The 25,309-nt window shown below is 38.4% G+C and overlaps 1 protein-coding gene across 12 annotated transcripts in view; it reads left to right on the plus strand.

The window, feature by feature from the left end:
- The window catches only part of LOC130577361 (neurexin-1-beta), a 647,097-nt gene that overhangs the window by 297,941 nt on the left and 323,847 nt on the right, over positions 1-25,309 (plus strand). For all 12 annotated transcript variants that reach the window (XM_057372640.1, XM_057372642.1, XM_057372645.1 and 9 more), the window contains 4 exons: positions 4,421-4,802; positions 5,344-5,534; positions 19,400-19,573; positions 25,153-25,272. In XM_057372640.1, coding sequence (XP_057228623.1) covers positions 4,421-4,802; positions 5,344-5,534; positions 19,400-19,573; positions 25,153-25,272 — 867 coding nt within the window. The remainder of the gene's footprint in view (positions 1-4,420; positions 4,803-5,343; positions 5,535-19,399; positions 19,574-25,152; positions 25,273-25,309) is intronic.

The following is a 25,309-nucleotide window of genomic DNA, read 5'->3' on the forward strand; positions in this document are numbered from 1 at the left end:
AAAAAAAGACAGAAGTAAAATGACTTTATCTGAAAGCAACAGATGCTTTTTTTAATCTGTTCTTGGGTAGGATTCAAACGCCATGTTACACATCTTGGAATGCCAGTGCGACAAGTGTGTTACAACACTTGAGATTAAAATTGCTCTAAGTTTTGTTATTGAAATTAATGACAACCTTCGTGCTGGCTTAAATGAATGCTTTTTATGCAGTAATTGGAGAGAAGTGATTTGATACATCTCTGGTGAGAAGACAAGCAAAATGCTTTTGGCAACTCATTGTTAAGGCGAAACTCTAAGCTGTTGCTGGAAGAAAGGATTTAATATACATTTGAAGAATATTCTACTGTGGTTTGAATCTTGCAGCAACTGTCCTCAATAATTACATATTAGGCAGCATGTTTTTCTCAAATACCAAAATAGCAGTTAGGGTGGGAGAAAAAGAATTCAATATGCATGCTAGCAGATGTTAGAAATGTATTTCTAGATTTATATTATCAAAAAGGATAACAGAGAACACATTGATGTTGTCCTGTACAAGACAATGCTTACATACATGTTGTTAATAGCAACTGATCTGACTTCTGGCCCCTACTTCTTGCACAGTTCAATATGCTTAATTTTGTGTTAACTATTTATTTTTGTGTGGCATTAAACAACTTTTATTGTTGGTTCTAAGCTTTGTTAAAATGATAACAAGTTTGTTTTTTTTGAAGAGGAGTGTACCTTCTTTAATAGTCCCTTTTCACYTCAGCAGAGCACTGAGGTCCATCTCACAGGTAGAAAAATAATTCATGCAGTTTCAAGAACACATTTTCTAGAATCAGAAATTACCAATACATCTTCTAGAGCTGAAGTTTGTGTATGTTGTAATGCCTAGGGGTCATTCTCTCAAGAATATAGATGGCCTAAATAATTTATTTTCCATTTGATAATGAATTCACARTGTGAGAGGAAGTATACTGAAAAGTATTATCATCTTGTTGCTTCAGCTGCCACTCAAATAATAATAGGAAATTTTTTAGATCAAAATCCATTGTCAAGATCCAAATGCACAACTCCTGGACTCCTCATGGCAAAGTTCTAATTTACAAGTGCTACAGGTTACAAAACCTGGGTCCAGCTTTCTAGTGCAACACATGTATTCTTTCCACAACCCAGTATCTACATCAAAAAATGTCCACTTGACTTGAGTTCCCTTTCTCTTCTTCAARCTGGAAGTTGTCTGCATTTGCATCATCCACAGATGTTTAATGTCATTCATTCAAAGTCACCCCAATATTTTGGGGGGGAAAAGACTTCCTAAACTCCCTTCAGGAAACTGTGTGGCCAGTATGAGGCCTCCTCCACCAGTGAGGAGGGAACTGGGATGAGAAAGAACAGAGGGAACTTTAAATATGGGTAATCTGTTATTAGTCCCATAAATATCACATTTTCTACAAAGAAAATATTTATTGTTATGTAACCGATTACGTTTTTTTGTTTTGGCTTTTTTGAGGGTGGAGTTTTTTGTTGTTATGGGTTTTTTCCAACACTAATGGAAGCCTTTACGAGTTTAAATTTCAGATGTAGAATTTAATGTGTAGAAGCTTTGAATTCACTGGAAGGATAGGAAAAGAGTTGCCRTATGAGATTAAAGTGCACTTGCTCTAAACTGCTTAGAACTTTTCTTCAGATGTCCCAAAAATCAGAAATTTGATTAAAATATATCCCTTTCACTTTTCATGTGAAAGGTTGCTATGATTTTTTTGAGAATAAGGAAAAAAAACTACTTCCTAATTCCAGCTTTCTACTGCCACACATGATGTTTTCTTTTCTTGGTTCCATTTCCACGTGGAGTTCATGTATATGAAAAAAAAGCCCAGAAAGTTTGAGGAAAAGCCATTAAATAATTCATCCTGATTTTCCAGTTTTCTGCAATTATAAAATACCACTTATTCATTCACTAATTGTGCTCGGTTCTTTTTGACAAATGCATAGCGTGTACATGGATAAATAATATCATTCAGAGTCATAACGAGCTTTCATTGGAAGTCACAAGGGTGGTTTTGAAAAAATGACTCATCATAGAAGAGTTTAAATGCCAGGTCTGATGCACCTTATTTTCTAAAAATGTATAGAAAATGAAAGTGGATTGAAGGTCACTAWAGTTGGATAACAAAATAGATACATGTAGTTATGATTATGAACAGAAATTCAGTTGGCCTTTTGTATGAAGTTTTTCCACAAACATGATAAACTTTAAAAAAAAAATATTTTAAAAAGAGGAAAAAAAAAGAAATTAAACAAAATAAAAAACCACTGAACTCCCAAACACCCAACCTTATAAGTACAAACTACACTTAAGTGAACTCTCAAGTCCTGTCTGCATGTTTGCAAAACTGAAATGTTGGAGGGAGATTTGGATTGTGAGCCCAGATTCTGGAACTTTTTTATTACTCTGCTGAAGAAAGAAACACATTAATGTGGTGGGGATACTGTGCTGCAGGCCAGAGCTTGGTGGATTTCTGCTATGACATTAATGCAATGCCATCTGAAGGGCTACAAGGCTGGAATACATAATGGTCCTCTCTCAAACCTGATCCTCAGCTCTTTGGCTCTGATCCAAAATACAGCTCTTGTCCTAGCAAAAATTACACATTTGGCATTTTTCAAGACAGATCCCTGACTCATTACTGCCAGGAAGAACCCACTTTTGGTCCTTCAGGGCAAGTAGTATGTCCAGAACTGATGTTTAAAAGCAAGAACATCAGGAAGATGTCCCTGGGGTTTGAGGTGCCCCTTGCAGTGCTCAGCCCCATGAGTGCAGATCCCAGGTGCTGCTGGTGGTGTTTAGTGACATGAGCAAGTTCTCACACAGAACTCATCCTGAACCTAAAAAGCTACTCATAATTATTTATCATATTTGATGAGAGCAATTTTTGTGCCTGAAACTTACAGAGCTATTTTTCCTGTAGCTTCCCTGATGCCTGTGCTTGCATTTCYKTGCTGTGAYTTGGCCTGCTCATRAATTCAYCYCCCTGGGCAAACCCCAGATATCTGCATTTCTCTTTCCCTTGTCTTTTCCCTGTCACACTCATGTCCACACACACTTGCTTATGAAAACTATGAAGGTACAGCTCTATAAGCTTCCTCCAGTGGGCTCTCTGCACCACTTCTGACATGTCCAGCTCGGGGCGGTGCTCACGCTCTCTCCTGGAATAGTAAATTTGGGGATGGACAGAGGGAACTTGGCTTGTCAACAGCTTTGCCACTGTGGGAACTTGTATTAGATCAGCTTTTTGCCGGTTTAATCCAGCGTGGCTTGGCCTGCTCTTCACCCTCTCTGTATTTCACAAGAGAAATGAAACAGCCAAGGAACTGGGAAATCCAGGCCATTGTTTGCAAAAGGTACATTGAGGGTTGAAATCCATTAGCAATAAAAAGCTGTTTCGTCCACACACTGTGATCATGAATCAGCCTTGTGATAATACTGCCCTACTTCTTTAAAATACACATGGAAAAAAATATGGAAGTCCTGTCAGAAAAGGAAACTCTTCAGTGAAGACAATTTTAATGTGCTGGGTAAGACATTTAATAATTAGCTTAAAAGCTTACCTGGCCTGTGTGAGTTACTGTGGCAGTGCTGATCCTGTTCTCTAGATTAGCTCCACAATTGATTTTGGGCTCCTTCCTCTGCACTGGTCCTTGGAGGATGGAGAGAGCTCAAAGGCAGCTCTGGGGCTTGCTTGTGGCTGCCACTCTGATGTAAGCAAGTCCTTGCTGTTGCCAGGATTACAAACCACTGGCATCTTCCTGCAGGCTTTCTGCTCAGCCCATCCCTTGGGCTCTGCCCCTTCTCCCATGGTTTATCCCCAGGGTACAAAGCCTGTTGCTTTCAAGCAGCTGTTCACCCTCATCCCACWGGGTTTTGCAGCAGGGCCAGCACTAATGTACCTACGACAGCTGGAACAGGAATCCTTCCTCCCTCTGGTCAAATCACCCACATTGGAGCAAAACACATGGAATAATATCCCTCAAGCTGTTCTGCTTCTCTTTCATGAAGCTCTGATATTGTTGATTTAGCTCTGGGGTTGGCCTTTGTGATCCTCACGTTAAGTAATTGGGCTTGCTTGTAGTAAAACCCTACATCTGGTTAAGTGTGACCGAAGTGAGGGATTTTGTTGGCAGTTTAATGTACTCTGGTAAAATGTTTCARTTTAGTAATCTTGCTGTTTGCCTTATCCAAACACACTGAACTGAGAGGAAAGGCTCCTGGATTTATCAGCATTTAGGATGAGTTTAGAAGAGTTCCCTTTAGAGCCAAGAACTTGCCCTGTGCATTCTGCAAAGTGTGAAATTGATGCAGATGTTTAATCATATGATGTGCTTTTCGAGCTCCCCTTTCAGACGCTAACACGTGTTTTCTTGTTGCTGTTTAAAGGTCAAATGGCTGGCGATCACACACGRCTGGAATTCCACAACATAGAAACAGGAATAATAACAGAACGGCGCTACCTGTCTTCTGTGCCTTCTAATTTTATCGGGCATCTGCAGAGTCTCACATTTAATGGCATGGCATACATTGACTTGTGTAAAAACGGAGACATCGATTATTGTGAGCTAAACGCAAGATTCGGGTTCAGGAACATCATAGCAGACCCCGTAACCTTTAAAACAAAAGCGAGTTATGTTGCACTGGCCACGCTACAGGCGTACACATCTATGCACCTTTTTTTCCAGTTCAAAACCACCTCCCTGGACGGATTGATACTTTATAACAGTGGCGATGGAAATGATTTCATTGTGGTTGAATTAGTGAAAGGGTATGTATGGATTAGCGTAACAACCAAACCGGTCCGTTCCAAATGTGTGTGCAGGAGGAGCTCCACGGGAAACTTTAGGGTGCAAATCTCTCTTTTTTCTGGCTGGATAGATGCGATTGATAAATGTTTCTTCGTGTTGGACTTCACGTGCTTTGTTGTGACTCTTTCTTTCAGGTGAAGCTAGATGCCTGAAATGTATGAAAGTAAATAATAGGTATAACTTCTGTCTGGTGCTTGCCACAAAGAAGTGCTAGTTTGTAGCCTCCCTCTTGTTCCCTCTCGACGTATGTATGCATGTCTGGGGCGTGGAGTGCTCGTTGTTGCTTTCCAGAAACTCGGGACTGCACCTCAACTCCATCCAAACGAGCAGCAGCTCCTCGGAATGACAGCTGCTTCCCCATCTGGCATTCATTGTTGTCTTCTGGTTTTGCCAGCTCTGCTGAGGAGTGCGGGCAAATAGAAACTGTTAAACGTGTTGATTAGTGCCCCCTTGCTATGTAAAGGAAAAGGAAACTTTTCCATTTTTCTTCTCTTTCCCCAGGTATTTACATTATGTGTTTGATTTGGGAAATGGTGCCAACCTCATCAAGGGAAGTTCAAATAAACCTCTCAATGACAACCAGTGGCACAATGTCATGATATCAAGGGACACCAACAACCTGCACACTGTCAAGATTGACACTAAAATCACAACACAGAGCACAGCAGGAGCCAGAAATTTAGACCTYAAAAGTAAGTGCACTTCTTCTTGTGTAATCTACAGTGAGGGCCATTACAGATTGATGAACTGAATAAATCATGGATGTAAAGTATAACTTTGTAATGCCATGTGAAACTTTTTATTTTATAATTAATATGATCACAAGTGAGAACATCACCTCAACTTGACAATGCCATTTTAGTGGTAGTTCTGCACAGGTAGGTACAACTCCACACATTTTCCTGATATAAACAGTTACAGTTAATTCATTGTTCTCTGTYATTTCAGCCTTAACAACAAAGYAAATRTAAAATTAYASTTGGTGCWGTTGGTATCAATAATTCTGCTTAACCAAAGTAATCATTRGGTAAAATATAATTKTGTACAGATAACAGAGAACTTRYTGCCTGTGAAGATCCTATGGGAATTTTTTAAAAAATAAGTAGGAAATTACAATAACACAGAGTGGCCCATATAAAGCAAAAGATAATTGAGGGACTAAAGGAAGCCTACAATGTCTATGTAAAAAACCTGACCTTTACATAAACATAGGTTATGTAAAGTGGCATAACATACCTAAATATGTAATGTATTTTAATTTCGATTGCAGGTGGGATAAACTTTGTTTTATAGCACTAAACCTACATGTTATAAATCCAGCTAGATTCTTGAGAACTATTTTTTATAAAGCAAAACAACACATATGTATATTTTACAGTAAGTGACAATAATGAGCTATATGGATGGGTTTTTGAAAAGCTAATTTACATCAGAGGAAAAAATCTTTTAGGAAGGGTGTATAAGGATACTTTTAAAACAATGCCTACCTAATCAGAGACAAGAATATATGCTCTGGTCATGTGAAAAATTTTTGTGTATTTTAGCATTCTTTTAAAAGGCTCTTGGCAGGAAAACTGTAATTTCATAACAGCCAAAGAAATAAGATATTTCAAAAGCCAGGATGTTCAAAGTCGATATTAATATTCCATCAAGAGCTTATTCCTTGCTGGATTTTCTTTTAACTGCCTCTGAGTCACAGATAATGAGCTGACCTTGGTAATTATTCTGGATTTTGTGATATTTTACATGTTTGCCTCACTTGAAAGAGCTATTAAGATTGTAAGAAAGACTGTGAAAACAGTATCCTGATATGTCATAGTGTTCAATAAGAGATTCTTTTCTTTATCAACCTAGCATTYCTGATAAAGCTTTTTTGGACGACTCACACTGCATTCCTAAAGTAACATCTGAATTTTGTGCCACATTATTTCTCAGGTTTGCATTCTGTTAAACATCACCGGTATTTTCTGAGACAGTGTAATCGTTCAACATTATTTTTTATGCCAGAAAGTATCCACCTTATTCCTCGACATTTTTTAGAAGGAAAATATTGCTTATATGTGTACATCTTTTTAAGATGTTTGGCTTTTTTCCTAGTGGTTAAATCAGGCATGGGTAGGAAAAAAAAAAAAACCAAAAACAAACTAATCCTGTTGCCAGCTGATAATAAACACAGCCATTTTATTCGCTATATTTTTTCAAACCGCTGGTGGTGGTTCTTTGGTGGGATTTGCCTGATTTAAGAAAAGCAGCCCGGGGTGGCTCCATGTGCTGGCTAAAGGCACTAGAGAGCGCTGTGATCTCGCCCAAACCGCCCAGGGAAAGCTCAGCAGCGAAATCCAGCATTCCTTTGTGTGCTGCGCTTTGAAAATGCTGCTTTTTGCCTGAYGCTTTTGAAGTAAAACTGTATCCGTAGCTGTCGCGTTTTCTAACCTTGAATTCCTTTGGGGGAAGGAAAAAAAAAATAAAAAAGAAATAAAAGAAATGAGGAGCACGAAAAAGCCTACTGAGATTTGAAGCGAGGAAGGTGAATTGTGTTAGATGATTTTCTGTAATTCACCACCCAGGGAATGTGGATGGTAAAAGAATAACAGGCCTGATGTGTTCAGTGCAGGAATATATAGCAAGCATCTCTCTGAAACTGGTCTAGCATACACAGTTCCTCAATCTCTGCCTTCTCATAACATTACGCCTAATTTTTTATTATTTTTTTCAATATATCTGGCTATATTTTGCTCAGTCAACTTCCCTTAAATATGGCACAGTATACATAATGAGAATTTTGGTTGGGTTTGGGAGGGGGATCAAGCTTATGCTTGTTAGCCATAAAAACAGAGGCTGAAAGAGAGGAAAGCTTGCCTTTCATTACCATTTTTCCTTCCTTTGTATTTAGCTGAAATGAYCTCCTGTAGCTGCTTCTTTTCTATTTTACATAAGTGTTTCTCACAATGACATGTTTCTGTTGTGCTGTAAAGACTACACACACTTTTCTGACATAGTTACAGTTAATTCGTTGTCCTCTGTTATTTCAGCCTTAACAACAAAGCAAATGTAAAATTACACTTGGTGCAGTTGGTATCAATAATTCTGCTTAWYCAAAGTWATCWTTAGGTAAAATATAAAYRTGTAYAGATAACAGAGAACCTGCAGCCTTTCTGAGGAATTACATTGTTACCAGATTTCTGATTTTGAAATCCAAGCCGATCCTGGAAAAAGAAATCCACTCTGTGTGGGTTTTCTGCAAATACACAGCGAATTCARTGCAAAGATAAGACACAGATTGTGTTGTCAAGCCCGCACAGCATGGAAGYTGTCTGGGAAAGCAGACAGCTGCCATAAAAATATGGGAGAGAATTTTCAATATCTGTTTCCTTTTGGGTGTRGGATTTGGCTGTATAACACAGCAAGTTCATTATCACACGCATCGCTTCCCTGAGTAACCTCTGGTGCAATTCCAGCCGCTACCTGTGGAAACACATATATTACATCCTGCAGCCTAATTATTGCTGTAATTAGATGGGTAAAGTATAAATTGGAGACAAATAAACGAGTGGAAATAATTCTGCTCTTGGCTTCCAAGGACTGTGTTATTTTTCCTAGCAGGGGAAATTAGCAAAGTGTGCCGAGGTGCAGTTCTAGCAGATAACCYGTAAAGATAAATGAGTCTGAACAGCAAAAGCAGCTCAGCTCAAGCCTGCCAGCACAGTTACACAGCAAATTTCCTTTCATATATTTCATGAGCAGATTCCCTGTCCTGCTCCCAGGTTAGCTCAGATGGTTGGTGTGTGTGGCTGAAAAAGGGCTGGGTGGAGGGGAATTCTTGCTCGCTGCACTGGGTGYTGTGCTCTGATGTTCTGAGGGCTCTGAGTGGCCTCAAAGGGGCACAGAAAAATGTGAGAAAATGGAATTTGACTTCTTTGTAGGAGCAACTACAATCCTCATCAGTGGATGAGGGAAAGATTGTTAGGATTCTTAGGTGGATAAGGAAGTGGTTGGATAGCTGCATCCACGGTGGTCAACAGCTCCAATTCCTGATGGACATCACTGCCCAGTGATGCTGACCACGAGTGCTGGCAGCCTAGAGAGCCAAATGTGTCCTGTGCTGCCTCAGCACCCAAACCAAACCATTCTGTGGTCCTTGTTCCTCACTGTTGCCAAAAAAAAGGCGTCTCCCTTACTCAGACTGTTATTTTACAATATTTATAATGTCTCTTCCCCCTCCACAATTTTTTTCCCTGTCGTATGGGAAACTGCAGTTCTGTCAGAAATTATTTTATTTTATAAGCACTTGAAGATGCATGATCTGCCTCCGAGGAGGAGGACATCCTCAAGCACACTTGGTATCCACTTACCTACCAGGGTTTAATCTTCCTCTTGCTTCTCTCCTACACATATAGGCAGTAYTTTAATCCCCAAAGCTTTCACAYRCTTTTTTAAACAGCARGCATWAAAAAAMMCCYKSMAAAAATCCAATCAGAATTCTCTTGGAATACCCATCAGAAAATTAAAATATTTTAGCATTTTAATTGTTTATATATTGAAATGAGAAATTGAGATATTTTACTCCTACCAAATGAGAAGGCAAAGAATGCTGCAGCTATTTTAGATTGAGCAATGAGTAGTTACAAACTTTYGTGTGAGATGGTAGTTTCAGTACTTCAGTATCCAATCCAATTTTAAAATTGATCACAGAAAGGGTTCACAGATACGCTGGATCCTCTGAGATGACCTGCAGTCATCCTAATCTTGATATTGGGCAAACTATGTTTTTAGAAGGAAATTACTATTTTGAAAAAAATTATGCCCAGCTCAGCATTTATGGGTTAACTTTTGCTCCCCATGCATCATTTCACATGTCAAGACCTGCTCTTTTGAACTGACAGTCATAATTCYAACTTGTCTCACTGTCATCATCCTTCATGTGCCCCCCCAAATGTCAGTTTTAGAGCCCATTGTAAGTCATATGGTATTCCTGTCCTCTTACATCACTGCATCCTCAAAAAAAATTGCTATTCATATTAGAGCACACAGCAGMATCAGCCTACTTGGATTGAAATAACCTGTCTAGATCTCTCATTTTCTGTTTTATTTCTGTATCTTTTCACTGGACCCTGGCTTCCTTTATTCCTTTGTGGGATAGGGCTCCTGCTTCTATCTACTTTTCCTTTTTCATTTGCTGTTTTGTCCCATACTGTGAAAACAGACTAAACTGAGGCATGTGAAAGAAAAGCAGCTATATTCATTTCTGGTACCGCCTCAATGGTTTTACAAATGCACCAAGTTATAGTTCTTCAATGTGCACAAAGATTCACTTGGCAATTAATTCATCCTTGTAAACTTTGAAAGCAATTAACTAAATTATCAGTAGATCTAGCAGCCTGGCATATTCATTGATGATTTGTAATAGTCCCTTAATCTATTGATATTTCATTTGCCTGTCGAAGCAGGTTATTCATGCTGAGTTAAATTAGCCTTGATCATAATGAGGAATTCCTGTTTCAGCAATGGAAACTGAAATTGTTTCAATTTCATGTAATATTTCTCTCTGTTGTTTTATATTGAGCCAGTTATTATTGTTGCTTCATTATAAGTTTYTCTCTATGTTGCAAGCTCTCTATCTTTTATATTTGTATTACTGGAGAAACAAAGCTTTAAGGAGCACAGGAACATTGTACAAATGAGCAAGTATTAATGCTTAAATTTCKCAAATAATCACGCATGAGCTAAATGTAATGACCTTGCCAGTGGGCTGTGAATTCTTCATGCAGAAATAATGTTCTGTTCCAAATGCAGAGTTCCAAACACTGTCAACAGCAAATAGATCTTCCCAGTGTGACCTATTGGAGTAGACAACAGCGAATGCAGCTGTTGCCTTCCTGGTGGTGCAGGAAAGCAAAGGCTGAACAAGGGAAAACAAGGCTGAAGAGGGAAAACAAGGGACTTAAAACTGAGAACTTTTCTTTGAGACTTCCTGGGTAACAGAGTTCTGGTAGACAACAATAGGGCATTAGACAACCTGGTCTAAAGAATTCCTGTATTCTCCTTCCTTTACAATTTTTCACATGTTGCTTGTAAGCAGCAATGCTGTCTACTAGACTGTGAAAATAATTTTGGCAATGCTAAACCTTCAGAAATTGTATCCAAATCGCCAACATTATGAGATGGGGGGAAAAAACTGAAAATCTGTTTCTATAGTTCTAGATTAAAGAAAGGCATTCTAGAGCTCGTGCTGTGAAGTCAAGAACAATGCAATAGTCTGTCAGATCAGTGCATAGTGAGAAGGGTGTTTTTTTCTGCTGCTTCTCCCCTGYTCTTCTCAGACTTTCATATACATATCAATGGATGGATTTACGTTTATTGCTACAGCCGCTTGACATGCAAGTTGTTACTCCTGCTGATGGCGGAATTCCATTCAAGCCTTTCTGGAACACCAAGTAAAAGTTAAGAATGATACAGGGAAACATGTATGCTTTTAAAACTTATCACTCTTTGATTATTTAGTATAAATACATTCCACTGCATCCTAGCCTCCCCCACAGGTACACAGGGTGAAGAAGCACATCATAAATTTGTTTTAAAATGTACTCTTCRTTAACCTTGGTATTTTAACTGGGCAGTCCTTTTTGCGAAAGTGCAGCTTCCTGGAATATCCTCAGTRTCTGAATGTGACTGTCTTGATCAAAAGTAATCTTGTATTAAAGTACTACTCTCTGCAAACCTACATTCAAATTGTGAACCTTTAACATCTCAGCTCTTCGATGGCTTTATGTGGAGACTTTTCCCACTTGCCAAAGGAGGAGTTTTGCAGTTGATGATTTCTGAGGTCTAACATGCCTGTTGGAAAGAGGAATTCCTCACTATTTTGAAAGCAGGCTCTGCTAAGAGCATGTGCTGGCTGTTAAAGCAGAGAGTGAAACAATTACAGCAGGAGGAGGGGAGAGCTGAATATACTCCGCCATGCAAATGCCAGCTTCGTTAGATTTTGTCTATTTTTCAGGTGYAGGCAATCTCCAAAAGTGGTCAGAACAGCAAAGGAATGAAAGACATTTGATGTGCTTGAATGCCTCACCTCTCCACCATGGCCATCCCCCTCATACAGAGTAATTGGCCCAGCATTGATTACGTGGGAGATGGATTGCCATGCACATTCATATGGCAATTAGATTTTATTATTTACCATTTAGCATGCATCACCAACTCTCCTCACAGTCCATTGCACAAGCAGACTGCTTGGGTTTTACATCTGTTTAATCTTTTTCATTGCCAGTGCTCTCCATCTAGTCTTTAGCTGGGGTGGRAACAATCAAAGAGAACTAAAGAGGCTGGGAACCTGAAGATTTTTATTGTCRAGAAAATGTTAAATGTTCTTGTGTGACTGTTTCTTGTTTGAGGAAAAAATGTTTCTTGAGAGCAGTATTGTCAGGGAAATGGTGGATTTTAACCTGGAAAACTCTTYAGATGTGAGCACTTACTTTTTGAGTATCTCCTTTTGTCTATTCAAAACTTATCTGCTAAGAGCATTTCTCACACACCAGCACTTCCTGTGACAGAGCTTTACTTGGCTTTGAAGCATTGGCATATTTGTRTACTCCTTGAGGAGTACTCAGCAGAGTCAAAAATTGTAATAAGAATGAAATTCGAGCACCCAGAAATGCATACAGAAGTGGACAGCACATCCAGCACAGCACAAGAAAAAGTTTCTCAGCAGAAGAAATATTTGTGCCAGTGTGAAAAGCCTTCAGTGCAGTCYTGAGTAGGGGGATGGAATCAGGTGGAGCAGCAGCTGAATCTCCAGGGTGGAAATTGGTGGCARGTGAAAACTGTGAGACACTGTTCTGGTGCACCCATCCAGTGTAAAATCTTTCTGGTCCCTCTTTATTCTCCTTGCCTTTTATTTTCTGTCAGTGTGGACTATTGTGAAGTGCTACAATGAAATTGTGAAAAGAACAGTCAAGTATCAGTCAAGGGAAGAAATATCTTCAGAGTTCAATTCTCTTGACAAATAACTACAATATGTRCTGTGTGTCAATAAGGACTCCTGAAGAAAACCCACAATGTCAGCATTTCAGTGCTGGTGATTTCTTTTTTTTTTTTCCTAATACATTTAATGGGGTATTCAGGCAAGATGCTGAAAGCAGTGTCGAATTGGGGTGAAAAGATCAGTTTCTATATTCTTTTAGGAAAGAGTGACTTGCTAACCTATTTTTTTTAATAATTTATTTTTTATTTGCCTGTAAACATTTTACCTTTCTTGGTTATCTGTATAGGGAATGTGAAAGATGAAAGCCACCACCTGTCACATCGTAAAACAGCCTCTTTCCTGAAATATTTGAAAGGACAGATAACTCAGCAGATCTTGGACAAGTAAAGTAGCCAACCTTTTCCTTCTTAGGTGAGAGAGGGACTAAAAGTGATAGAATTCATCACTCCAACAGAAAAAAATTTGAAAAGACTATTTTTCTTAAAAAAAAAAAAAAAAGAAAATCGCATCAAAACCAAAAGACATCAACCACAAATCAATACTGAAGCTATAGAACGGGCTCTTTTGAAGTGAGTAAGTGGACATAAAACACTAAGTTTGCATTTTCATGTCTACCCTCAAGTGCCCTTGCAAGTGGTAGACAAAACTCAGTCATGCTTTGCTCTAGCAGCGAGCAGGCCTGTGAATGCACAGCAAAGTGCATCTTCTCTGCTGTAAAAGGGGTTTGAAAAGCCATATGCTGGAGCGTATGTGCTGCAGAAGCTGTGTGGATGCATCATTTGAGCCTTTGTCAACTGTTCCTTGGTTTATTAATGGGCTATGATCACAGAGGGCTTCTTGGTTTATGAAAAAAAAAAGAGCAGTTATGTCTCATCAACTTTTTTTAAGGATCAGCCTTTTTTGTTTATTTGAACCAAACAGCAAATGTTTGGACAGGGTTGATGAAGGTGAGGATGACCACTCGTCCACTATTTTGGTCCAGGTCCTTTTGAAAAATGTGTGATGAAATCCTCCATTCGAAAGAAAAGCCTCCCCTCTGCTTTGCCTATTGCACAAAGGAAATGTGCAGAGGGTGGGTGCTTTTGTACCCTGGGGAGGTGAGGAGCTCATCAAGGCCAAGCAGGCTCCTATATTTCAGTGAATATCAAAAACATTGCCTGCCTGATATTGTCATTTGAAACAACAGCCCTTGGTTCAAGGATGGTGTCTGTTCTTTTAACCAGTTCATATTCAGCTAGTGTAGAGCAATTTATTTTCACAATTCAGTTGCCTCAAAAGAATGCCAYGGGTTGGGATTGTGTGGGTTGTCCTAGGATGAGTTCCACCGTGCACTTTGTAGTGCAATTATTGAGATACTACAAAGCGATTTCTATTGATCTGCTAACAGCAGCTCATCTGTTTTAGGAGGGACTTGAATAAAGTGAGCACTTCTTTCTTTCGAGATTAGACTTTCCCCGTGGTGTTTCTCAGCCTTTGCAGTCCTCCTTCCTCTTTGCCTGCCTGAGGGAAGARGCTGTTACGTGCTTGATCACTTTGAAACAGCGTATTTGGAGAAAAGTGTGCCTGACACCTCAGCTTCACCACAGCCAGATGTTCCTTTGTATTTTCCTGTGTCATCTAAAGGAGTTGTGAGRTGTCTGCTGTGTTTTCAGCATCCACCAGGGCATGCCAGGGCTATCCATCTCTTTCCTGGGGAATAGCACCACTCTAGCACACCACAGCAGCACTCTCATTCCCAGCCATGATGGTGATGTAGCACAATGTGACATTAGAAACAAGACACAGCAACTTCTTCCAAAAATAAAGAGAAATTAGTAGAATAGCTCAAAGTACATTTCAAACCAGCAGCACGTCAAGAGATTGGGGGAGGGAGCGTCTGATTTTGGAGAGACTGAGGGATTTGAAGATGCTGTTGTTCAGCCATGTAAAAACATTCCATTCTTTATGGGTTATGGAAAAGCCAAGCCAATATTCCCTTTCACTGTTTTATTTCCTCCTATTTTTTTTTTTTCATTCATACTTGGAACCATTTTTGAATGAGTGGCTTTCATTTCTTGTCAAGAAAGGTGTTCAAGAAATAAACACCACAAAAACCACAGGTTTAGGAGAGTGAAGAAGTTTAACTACACCCTGCTTAAACTACTTGTTCCCTGCTGTCACAAATCTCCTGTACCAAACTGCTGCTGCTTTCATTAAGGGGGCCAGGTACTCACCTGAGCAGAATTCTCATGGTGTTACCATGATAAACACATGGATGATGATTCCCTCTCTGTTTATGCTTGAAGACAATGGYAGCTGATAAATGAATTTAATAGTTTTGCCCACCAGAATGTATCATGTAAGAATTCTCAGGAGAGGAGAAAAGGAGAAAAGTCTATGAGCTAACCTGTCAGCAATGTCACTGCTGGCARATCATAACTGTTCGTGACTTCTGTTCGTTATTCAGAAAATAGAACAGCATCTTMAGTCTTTGTTTTGCATTTCTTTGGTTTAGCATTTGCAAAGTTCTTATTTTGAAGAAATGCAGAGGCTTGGGATAAAAAAAGATGAGCTATTACAGGAGGACTTGGCATTTGTTTTACCAACAGTTGTGTGTGACTCACTGTTGTGTGGTTTTTTGTGTGCTTTTGCAGAAGTGTGATTCCAGTAATGAATACATCGAGAACTGGGGTTAATTTATTAGCTAGCAATTTGTTTCTGTGTTAAATTTACTTGCTATTAAAGCACAAATCAGCTCTAAATCAGAAAAAGGGATAAATAGGTGTAAATAGGAAAGATCCTGCTGGAATAATTGAGGATCTACAGCACCTATAAAAATGCCAGTTAAACCCACTAAAATCTTATCTTTATCAGCTCCTATGGCATAACTGAGCAGTGCCATCATGGTCACGATGGGCAGGTTTAGCTCTGAGAGTGCTGCCTGCCATGAACATGCCAGGGTAGCATTCCTGGAGCAAACTTGTTTTTTCTGGCCTTAGAAAAACAAGGAGAGGAAACAATCCTCCCACTCCAAAAAAAAAAGGAGGTAAATCTGTGGACTGACTCCTAATGGAAGAAAGAAGAGAGTTGTAAGATCTTCTCTCAAATAAACTGCTTTATTTGAAACTTCTCCAGTGATCAGAAGGAAATCTTGGATCACACTGTTACCTCACCCATTTCTTTATTACCTGAGAAATTGCGTATGACAGTTCACATATATTTTACAGAAATTGGTTATTTTCCTTTATAAATTGAAGAAAAACAAGATTACTATGAGAAAAACTAGACTTTTTCAGGAATACATTTAAAAATCACACTCAGCTTCRGAARAGAACATGTGCAAGAAAGGCAATARCTAAACTTTAGTTCCAGAAACTTTAGCCACACATTTTCAGTGGTAGCWGTGTAGCATTAGAGTTGCAGGTTTTACTCAGTCTCGTAATCTTGTACTATTGATCTTTTGCACTGTGGTACCTTACTTCATGAAATAACTTCCATGTAATTCACACCTGTAAGAAGGCAGATACACAACAAGGGATTTGTTCTGGAGTAAAATTTCCAGTAGTAAAGCTTTACTTACATAAGTGMAAAAGAGAAAATCTAGGAATTTATGTTGTACCATGTTGATTCCCTTGATATCTTTTAGTAGGAGAAGAGACAATCTGTTGCCTATTCTAAATCTCTGCTATTTTATGTTTGATATAAAATATTTTAATTGACAATATTTTCTGTCTGAAATCCTAATAGATTTTTGTTGGAAACTACTTCCTTCCTGAGATGAACATGAAAGTAGCATGTGATTAACTGAAATAAAAGTAGCTCTGCAAAAATGTTGTGATGACAGATAAGAAAAAAATACCAAGAAAAAGATAAAATTAACTATAAAACAAAAATAAAAATCTGAGTTTTAATTCTGGAGCTTATCCCTTAGCAGAATTCTGTGTCTGAGAGAAACTGTTTTTTATGCCAGCAGCAGCAAACTCAAGCCACATATGGTATTAAACATTTGATGTTAAATCTGGGAAGGTTTAGCTCATAGTCATAAAAATACTTTTATATAATTGATAAAAGGTGAAGTCTAATAGTCAGTATGKCTGCTCAGTACTTCAGATATGTATTTGTGTAGTGTATTTGCTCATACAAAAGCAGAATTCAGTCATTCTGAAGATCAACAAAACATTTTTTTTTTAATTGTATCTTTAATAATCTATCATGACCAGTCAAATTACCAACCCTCTTAGGTACTGCAAGTAAACTGAAGGGATACAGCTTATTTAGWTTCAATGTATTGTACTTCACTGCATGTGATGCTTAATTGAAAATATTCCAGTGTCTATTTTCAGGAGCAAATATTCTGTGTTCCAGCTTTTCTGTTGGCACACTGGCATGGAATTCTCCTTGCYATCTATCATAACTGGCACTGCTGTGTGACTGTATGTTGCAATCTCAATAGCTTTGAAAGATGGCTATCAGGCATTAGCAGGGCAGCAATCTGGGAGTCATGGTTTTAAAGATTTAACTAAACACAGAATAAAAAGGGTTCCTTGTACAGTTTTGGGTTGTTTTTTTAAGAGATTGCATGTGTCATATGCAATAGCTCAAGTTTAACTTCTTTATTACAGAAGTGACTTTCTTAGTAACGTTCTCTGGAATGGTTTCCCTCCCTCAAGTCTACTGGAATCAGCTGAGATGAATTATCTCTTTATTCTGAGCTGGCAGTGACTGAAGGCACAGAACTCCAGAAAACCTGGAAATGTTTTGCTTTCTAGGTGTTCCATCTGAGGAAAAGATGAACCTTTATTGCGACACAAGTGTTTTTAACTTTGTTTTCAGTTCAGCAGATTGAAAAAATGCAGGAATCTTTCTGCTGTGAGTGAATTAGATCCCATTTGTGGGAACAGATGGATCACCATATTTTAATCTGTTATGTTTAATCTCATGCTTCTGAGATTTACATTGTACTGCAAAGCTCTAGAGGAAAGCAAAATCTCATTTTCCAAATTATCTACATAGAACAGATAAAGATTGAGGTTTCTTAGTGTGTGATGCTACAAAAGTTGCTAAGAGTTTTGGTTAGTTTGCTTATAAATTTAATAATATACAAGTTCTTAAGCTTTTTATCTCAGTTTCACTAATTCAAATGCAATTGAATTTTAGGGCTGGTATGTAGTGACTAGAGATTTTTCTCAGTMTGATGGACATTTATTTGTTTCAGGCTATTTCCTTGCAGGTAAACTAAACCAGCAATAAATTGCAACCCTTTTCAAATAAGAAGAATGTCAGGAGAACCAGCAAAAGATGTCCCTGTGATTTTCATCAATAAGAGGGAGATTAGAATTTGCCACATGGGGTAGTGGTGATAGTGCATTCTGAGTTTTGTCACTTTAAAACCTGCCTACAAAGCTCAGCAAACCCTTAGGAAATGAACAATTTCTCATTTGAAGGGGTGCAAAAGCACTCTTAGGTCTGAGAGCACCTGGTCCTGTGGCTCCAAAACCAACCAGACTGGGGGATGCACTGGAAAACACAATGTAGATAAGAATGTGTATTCAGATAATCTGCTGAAAAATTGTACTGACAAAAAAGATGTGTCATCAATGAGGATTTAACGCCTGAGTGGAGACTGTGCTGGGCATGCTTCCCTTCTCTGGCCAAGCAGGGAAGACACACTCAAMACATGAAAGAAAGGCAGAGCCTGAATGGTTTTAAAACAAAAAGGGATCCTACCCTCAGTGTTGAAGAGGGAAGTTATAGTTTTATCCTTCCAAAGCAAGGCTGTCTCAGAGCTAAGAATTACTYGAGGGGAGAAAAGCACTGTTTTTCAGTCCTGGGTGAGTTGCCTGAGGTTCGTCAGAGCAAGCTGTTTATGATAGGTGTCTGTCGTTAGGATCATTTTTGGCAATAAAATTCAGTTTGTTCAGTGTCCATATCGTTATTACAAAGACATTTAACTCCCCTTGTTCCTACATGACTGGCACGATCTTGGCCATTTTGCTATTTAACAATGCTATCCCTAGGTTTCTCCTTTCATGTGGAGATATTTTATTTCTTGGTGTGCTTCTGAACAGATCATTCTGGATACACTGATTTTGGGTAGATTTCCATCACTTAYTGCCCTTTACCTCAGTGTGCTGGGTCAATCACTGGTATGATCTGTGCTCATGTTCCCTGAACAATGACATCAGTGCTGCATGGATTTCTAGATGGAGATTCTGTGAATCTCCCTGGAAATTTTCCCTGGATATTCTGTGAATTCTCCTCCGTGAAAGAGATGTACATTTCCCTAACACATGAGCTGGCAAAGAACAAAACACATAAATAACAAGCCCAGGTACTTCTAAGTAATCAGCCATACAAATTTGAATTCTGTATTTGAAAATTTCTGCATTTGAAAACAATATATTCCTGCAATGCTATCATATCCTACATGTTATTGGTGTTTATTTCCTGCTACACCTAAAAGGATGCTTTTTAGACACACCTGTCACTCAGCACAAAAAGACTAGAAGATCAAGCAGCTCAAAGGTTCTACTTTGAGAGATACAAAGACAAAAAAAGGTCCTTTTTTTGTATCTAATATCTATTTCTCCTCAACAGGTGATTTGTATATTGGAGGAGTGGCCAAAGAAATGTTTAAATCCTTGCCCAAGCTGGTGCATGCAAAGGAGGGATTCCAGGGCTGCCTGGCATCGGTCGACCTGAATGGACGACTCCCAGATCTCATCTCAGATGCCCTCTTCTGCAATGGGCAGATAGAAAGAGGATGTGAAGGTATTAAATATGCTGATTTTTTTTTTCTTTTTTAATATATATATATATATATATATATATCATAGAGAAAGTACTGTGCGAAACCTGCAGCGTTTTGTTGATATTTGCACTCCATACATCAAGAGACTATATTTTACCTGCTTCTAATTGATCTTGCTTGACCCTGCCTTATATAAAGGCTGTGTTTTTGAGTGTTATGGAGACAAGCGTGTGCCTGCCCTAAAGCACAGAGATTGATCTGAGAAAGGAGTTAATTCCAGAACATTAAATATGGGTTCCTTACTTCTCCAGTGGGAAGATTTTTCATGTGTATATTGCTTATTTCTGATGTATTTCTCTTAATGATAACAACAATAACAATTAGCTTCAATGAAATTCTCTAAATCTTCATAACACTTAGGCATTAGTTACTGCTGAGGCRTTAGCTAAGCAATTCCATTTTTAAAGCAGACATTTTGAGTTGGTTAATTTGAGGCTAATTTATGGATCTTTTTAATACCAATCTTCTATCTTCTGTATTTTTGCTCACCCCTGAGATTAGTATTGACATGAGTCTTTCTATCTGAAATCAGTAACAGAAAAATATATTTTATCTCACATTTTTATGTCTTTATTGACTCATCTAGAATACCATGAAATTTAAGTGAGTACAGAATTAGAAGAGGTRTATTTCTAGTTTAGGGGTGTCAATCTCTAGCTATTTTTCCAGCTGGCATTTGATCCCACRTTATATTTGCTATGGTTTAGGGAATAACTTGAATRTATTTTCTGTCCCTGTATATCTAATTTATTTACATAATTCTGGATTTTGTGTTTATGTTCAATTTTATGTKTTGCCCCTTCTCTCAAGTGCCATTCTTCTCTGGACAGAAAAATGTGTAAAAGACATTATAAAATCAATTCCAAGTTGGAATCTTAGTGATTTTGATATCAAGYTTGTTGAGTATGCAAATTGACACTGTAAAAATCCAAGGAGAGCTGACGGATTCCTCAAGTTTCCTGGTGGATTAATTCTGTCTCCTCTTTTGTTGTGCCTACAGTACATTTGGGGAGGTGGAACTTTTTTGTTCTTTGCCTGCTTTTTAGTCATCAATATAAGTTCTGTTGTTAGTACTTAGAAACAGACACTAGTGCTTCAGGAAAAAAAAATAATATGGGAATTTTACATACATCTTTCAGGAGTGCAAAAAATGTATAAATTAGTTTGCCACTGAGTTTAGAAAATTAGATTCTGCTTTCTGAATGGCGTTTGCAATTCCATCCCTGCACTATCCCTTCAGAGAGTCAAAGTAGGGCTCAATTCCATTATGCATTTYATAGMTTCTTTTGCAATTATCTAATTTYCTAAATGAATTTTATGTACTTCAAAGAAATATTGCCACAGGCCTGGTGTGTGAGTTCACCTTTTAAACCAGTGGCRCAACTCAGCTATCAGCCGATTCAATAAAGCTGCCAACAATCTAATAAAGGCCATAAAACTATTGTCCTTTTTGGTAGACAGTGAGCTTTTTCCAACACCAAAATCACCTGACACAACAAACTGGTCAAAGCAGATGTGCTGCCAGGGACCTGCTTCCTCAAAAGAAGGAAATCTGTAACAGCGTGGAATGAAATATCCCCTCCCAACCTTTCTGCTTAACCCTGCAAGTTATCTCCTCCATCCCACTTGTTCACTCCAAGTCCTCATGTCTGACCCATCTGTCAGTCTTTTGTTTGCAGACCATAAATCAGATGTCCAAAAAAATGTTCTGCCCCCTGAAATATGATTTAGGTCACTGTGAATTTAGGTGCCTCCTAGAAACTCTTGCATGCCTTGAGTTGCTCCCACCTCTGCTGCTGTGTCCAGCCAGGACCATCTCCATTCTCACAGAGCTGAGTTTTCTGTTTCAATCTCACCCTGCAATGGGATGTGTAAGCCCTGGAAGTCCCTTGAGACATCAGGTCCAAAGAGCTCAGGACGCAGCAACAATTTCAGAAGTGTTCGTCACCACCACTCTCAATCCCAAAGACAGCTGGTCTGTCCTGTGTTAAGACATCAGGCTGCTGGAAAATCTGTCCTGAGAAGTGAGGCACTTGGATTGGTTGTTTTTCAGATTTAAGGGATTGAATTCCCAAACTTTCTGGTATATTTAAAAAAAAAGCCCAAACAAACACACAAACAAACCCGAAAAAAATCCCTAAACAAAAAAAAAAAGGTGAAAGCTCTTTTTCTCTCTGCTGTCAAACTGTGAACCCTTAATATATTGCTAATTAATTTTACCTGTGACATTTTGCACTTCACATATTTCTATTTCTCAATAATTTGACTGTCATAAGTGCACAAAATATTTTTGTCAAGCCCACCCATGGGATTTGCTGTGGCAAGTTCGAAGGTTTGCATTTTGAAGCTTCAGCCACGGGCAGAGAGATATCTCTATCACTGAACATGAAATATAATTTACAGTTGGCTGAATCCACCTTGTTGACAAATTTTCAATGACTRGAACAGATAGAAACTAACAGCTAGAAAGATAAATATGCTAACAAGCTCTTTGAATTGTTAATGGCAAACCCCAAAGCCAGGTTGTGTCAACACTGTTTTTCCTCTAGTCAAATCAATTGTAYTTCCTTTTCCCACCTAAAATCAAGTATGATGCAAACATAGTTTTTATGCAGTTAGAAGAAAAATGCACTGGGTGTGTGCATGTGCATATAAAATATAATTAGTGTACTATATGAACTGTACGAAAAATTTCATATCGTAAAATTTCAGATACATGAAGGTTCTTGGTGGTAAGATAAGGAATTTGTTTTTGCAATATGTTGTAAAACAATGCGTATGACACTTTATAATGTTGGGGTTTTTTTGTGTTTTGTATTGCATGTGAGACCTGACATAGGAGAAATGTAAAGGAGATGCAAATTCAGTCAATTAAAAGGTCTGCAATGAAGGGTGAATAAATTAGAATATTTAAAAAATTGAATATGAAAAAAGAAAACTAGTGCTAGAGAAGGGTGTATTACAGTGTCTTTATTAAATACCTTATATCTGCAATATATAAATATACATAGGGAAAAAAATGAACCTGTTATGGTAAATATTATTGTATTTACCACCATTAAACAGTCCTGTTCTTTAGGGGAAAAAAATCCTACTTTTGCTAAAAGAAATGCTTCTATGCAAGCTAGTCCTGATGGCAATTTTAGAACAATGACTAATATAGAGRAGCCAAAAGTGCTAAGAATTCATTAAATACAAAGAAGAATACCTCGCCTTTTTAGCCAGATCTTATCCATATTTTTTTCTAAATATATGTTTTCACACCCTAAAGTGCTACAGGGTCCTGCAGTTGATGCACTTTTAAATCCTTGTGACTTTTGCTCTACTTTTGCAAAGATGAGGAAATTCAACCTTGCATAACTGAAGTGTAAATAAATCCATGAATACATAACATTTAAACACCTACAGATATTTTCACTTCAGCTTTGTAAAGTTTCTGAGTAGCAGAATCTGGTGAGAAAAAATGTGTCTTGTCAGCTGCGGGATTCTGTCATTATAATCCTCTGCTCAAGAAAGGGTGATGTAATGCCCAAATGTCTAAACTTCTGGGCTCAAAACTCCAAAGAAAAGGAAATCRCTGTCTAATGTCTGCCTGCTGCAGTCAGTTATAGRTAYTATTATTATTATTACTACAGGAGAAAATAGGGGGGTTGTAATTTTGTCAAGATGGGGATGCTGCCCTCCTTCTCAGTCCCTTTGGTGACTGTTCAGGCTCTGCTTCAGAGATTGAGCTGTGCCTCATTTTAAGGCAGAGGCCATTGAGCTGACTTAAATCATATTGATATGGATTTTTCCAAAATACTGGCAAATCAAAAGACAATCCCACACTGAGACATTTGAAGAAGGTCTAATGGAAAATGAAGGGTTATGAGGATTTCTCTCTAGGGCGTGATTTTTAAATGTATTTGTATAATCTTTGGACCAGTTTTGCCCTGTCATCCATGACTGGCAGTGGGAGTTTCAAGTGGATACTGATGTGTCTGCTCCAAAACAATTGAGGAATATTTTATAAACCCAGAACCAAGATTTTCCTGGAGTGTCAAGAGTTAGTGTGAAATGTGTGTGTGAGCTCATAGTAAACTGTGGTTCACGGTCTGTATTTCAGCCTTCATTCACCAGCCACACAGAAAGACCTAGAAAAAAAGAGACCATGGAGGATGAGGGTGCTAATTATTCTTGAATTCAGTGTATCTGAACGTGACAAAGGGCTAGTCAGGATTCAGCCATGCATTTACTCTGTTAATGCATTCATAGCTATCCAAGGAAGAAAAAAACCCCACTTTTAATTTTCCTCCATTACATGTCATCAGCTCAATTAACCATTATATTTCTAGTAAAATACTGGCAAATTACTGCTTTCTTATTTTGGCTTGCCTGAAGATTTATGGCTATTAGCATTAATTTGTTTGCATTATACGGCATTTCTTTCTCTCTTTAACAGCAGCATGCACTTTATTCTGAATGGTTTTTTTCTGTGTTTGCTGCCATTTCAATATTGCTTACTAACATTTACTATATTTTGCTTTTTTATTTTGCTGACAAAGTTGCATTGATGAAAGCTGATTTGCAAGGTAGATAGCCCTGTGTGTATTAAACAAGACTGAAACCCCCAATGCACAGTTGGATTTCTGCAATAAATGCTCCATACATTTCAGAACTAAAGTGTGTTATTTTGTTCTTGATTTTGTCTTTCACACCTCTAAAACAGTGGGCTAAATAAACCTTCATTTTCCAGCATAGCTTGCATAAAGGCTTTCAGTCTTGAATATGTTTGTATAGTGATTGCTTTAGTGCTTTGATCATTCCTTTTTGAAATTTCTTTATATTTCAGTAGTCTAGTTATGACTCTCTAGAAATAGAGTAGCTTTGTTTTTCATGTGTATGTCACATTTTGGCATGCCAGTTCATTAGTACTCTGATTCTCTGCATTCCCCTTTGAAAAGGAACCTGCATGGGATCCCCAAAGCATGTGAATCAGTTCTTGTCAACATTCCTGCCAAAGAATCCCAAACTGCCCTGAATTTCAGACCTAAATCATTTAAAATAATTTGTGGGATTAAAGTAATTGTAATAGCGTAGCTTCATTTTATTATTTCTTAAAACTCGTTTCATTTCTCTATTCCATTATCCAATCTTTGATATCCCAGAGTTTTGATTCCTGTGGCATCTGGCTTTGCTGTTTGAAATGTATTTACAGGAAGAAATAATGAAGTTTCTCCACAACGTTTAGCCAGTCAATGGTCTGGCACGAGACTGACGAATAAATGACAACAAAGTTAACGTTCCCACTGCACCTGGAATAATTCTGCTTCCGTTTTGTGCATTCTTATGTGCTTGACATAGCGATCTTACGACTAAAGCAAACCCCCCCCTTTTTAATGTTACACGCTGCTCCAAAACCAGCAAGTTTATGTGCGTTTGACTTGGTAACTCTTGGCTCATTTGATTTGAGATGTTGGCAACTACTCAATGTGACCCGCTGAGCAGTGCCTGCCTTTGGGAGACGAAGTGCAAGTCCTGTTTTGTGTGTTCTCATCAGGCCCCAGCACCACGTGCCAAGAGGATTCCTGTGCCAACCAGGGCGTGTGCCTGCAGCAGTGGGATGGGTTCAGCTGTGACTGCAGCATGACCTCCTTCAGTGGACCACTATGCAATGAYCGTAAGTACACGGAAAAAATGCCCTCTGAGCACCCGAG

This window comes from Malurus melanocephalus, unplaced genomic scaffold, assembly GCF_030028575.1.
Source record: "Malurus melanocephalus ecotype Western Australia unplaced genomic scaffold, MMel_1.1 scaffold_175, whole genome shotgun sequence".
NCBI lineage: Eukaryota > Metazoa > Chordata > Aves > Passeriformes > Maluridae > Malurus > Malurus melanocephalus.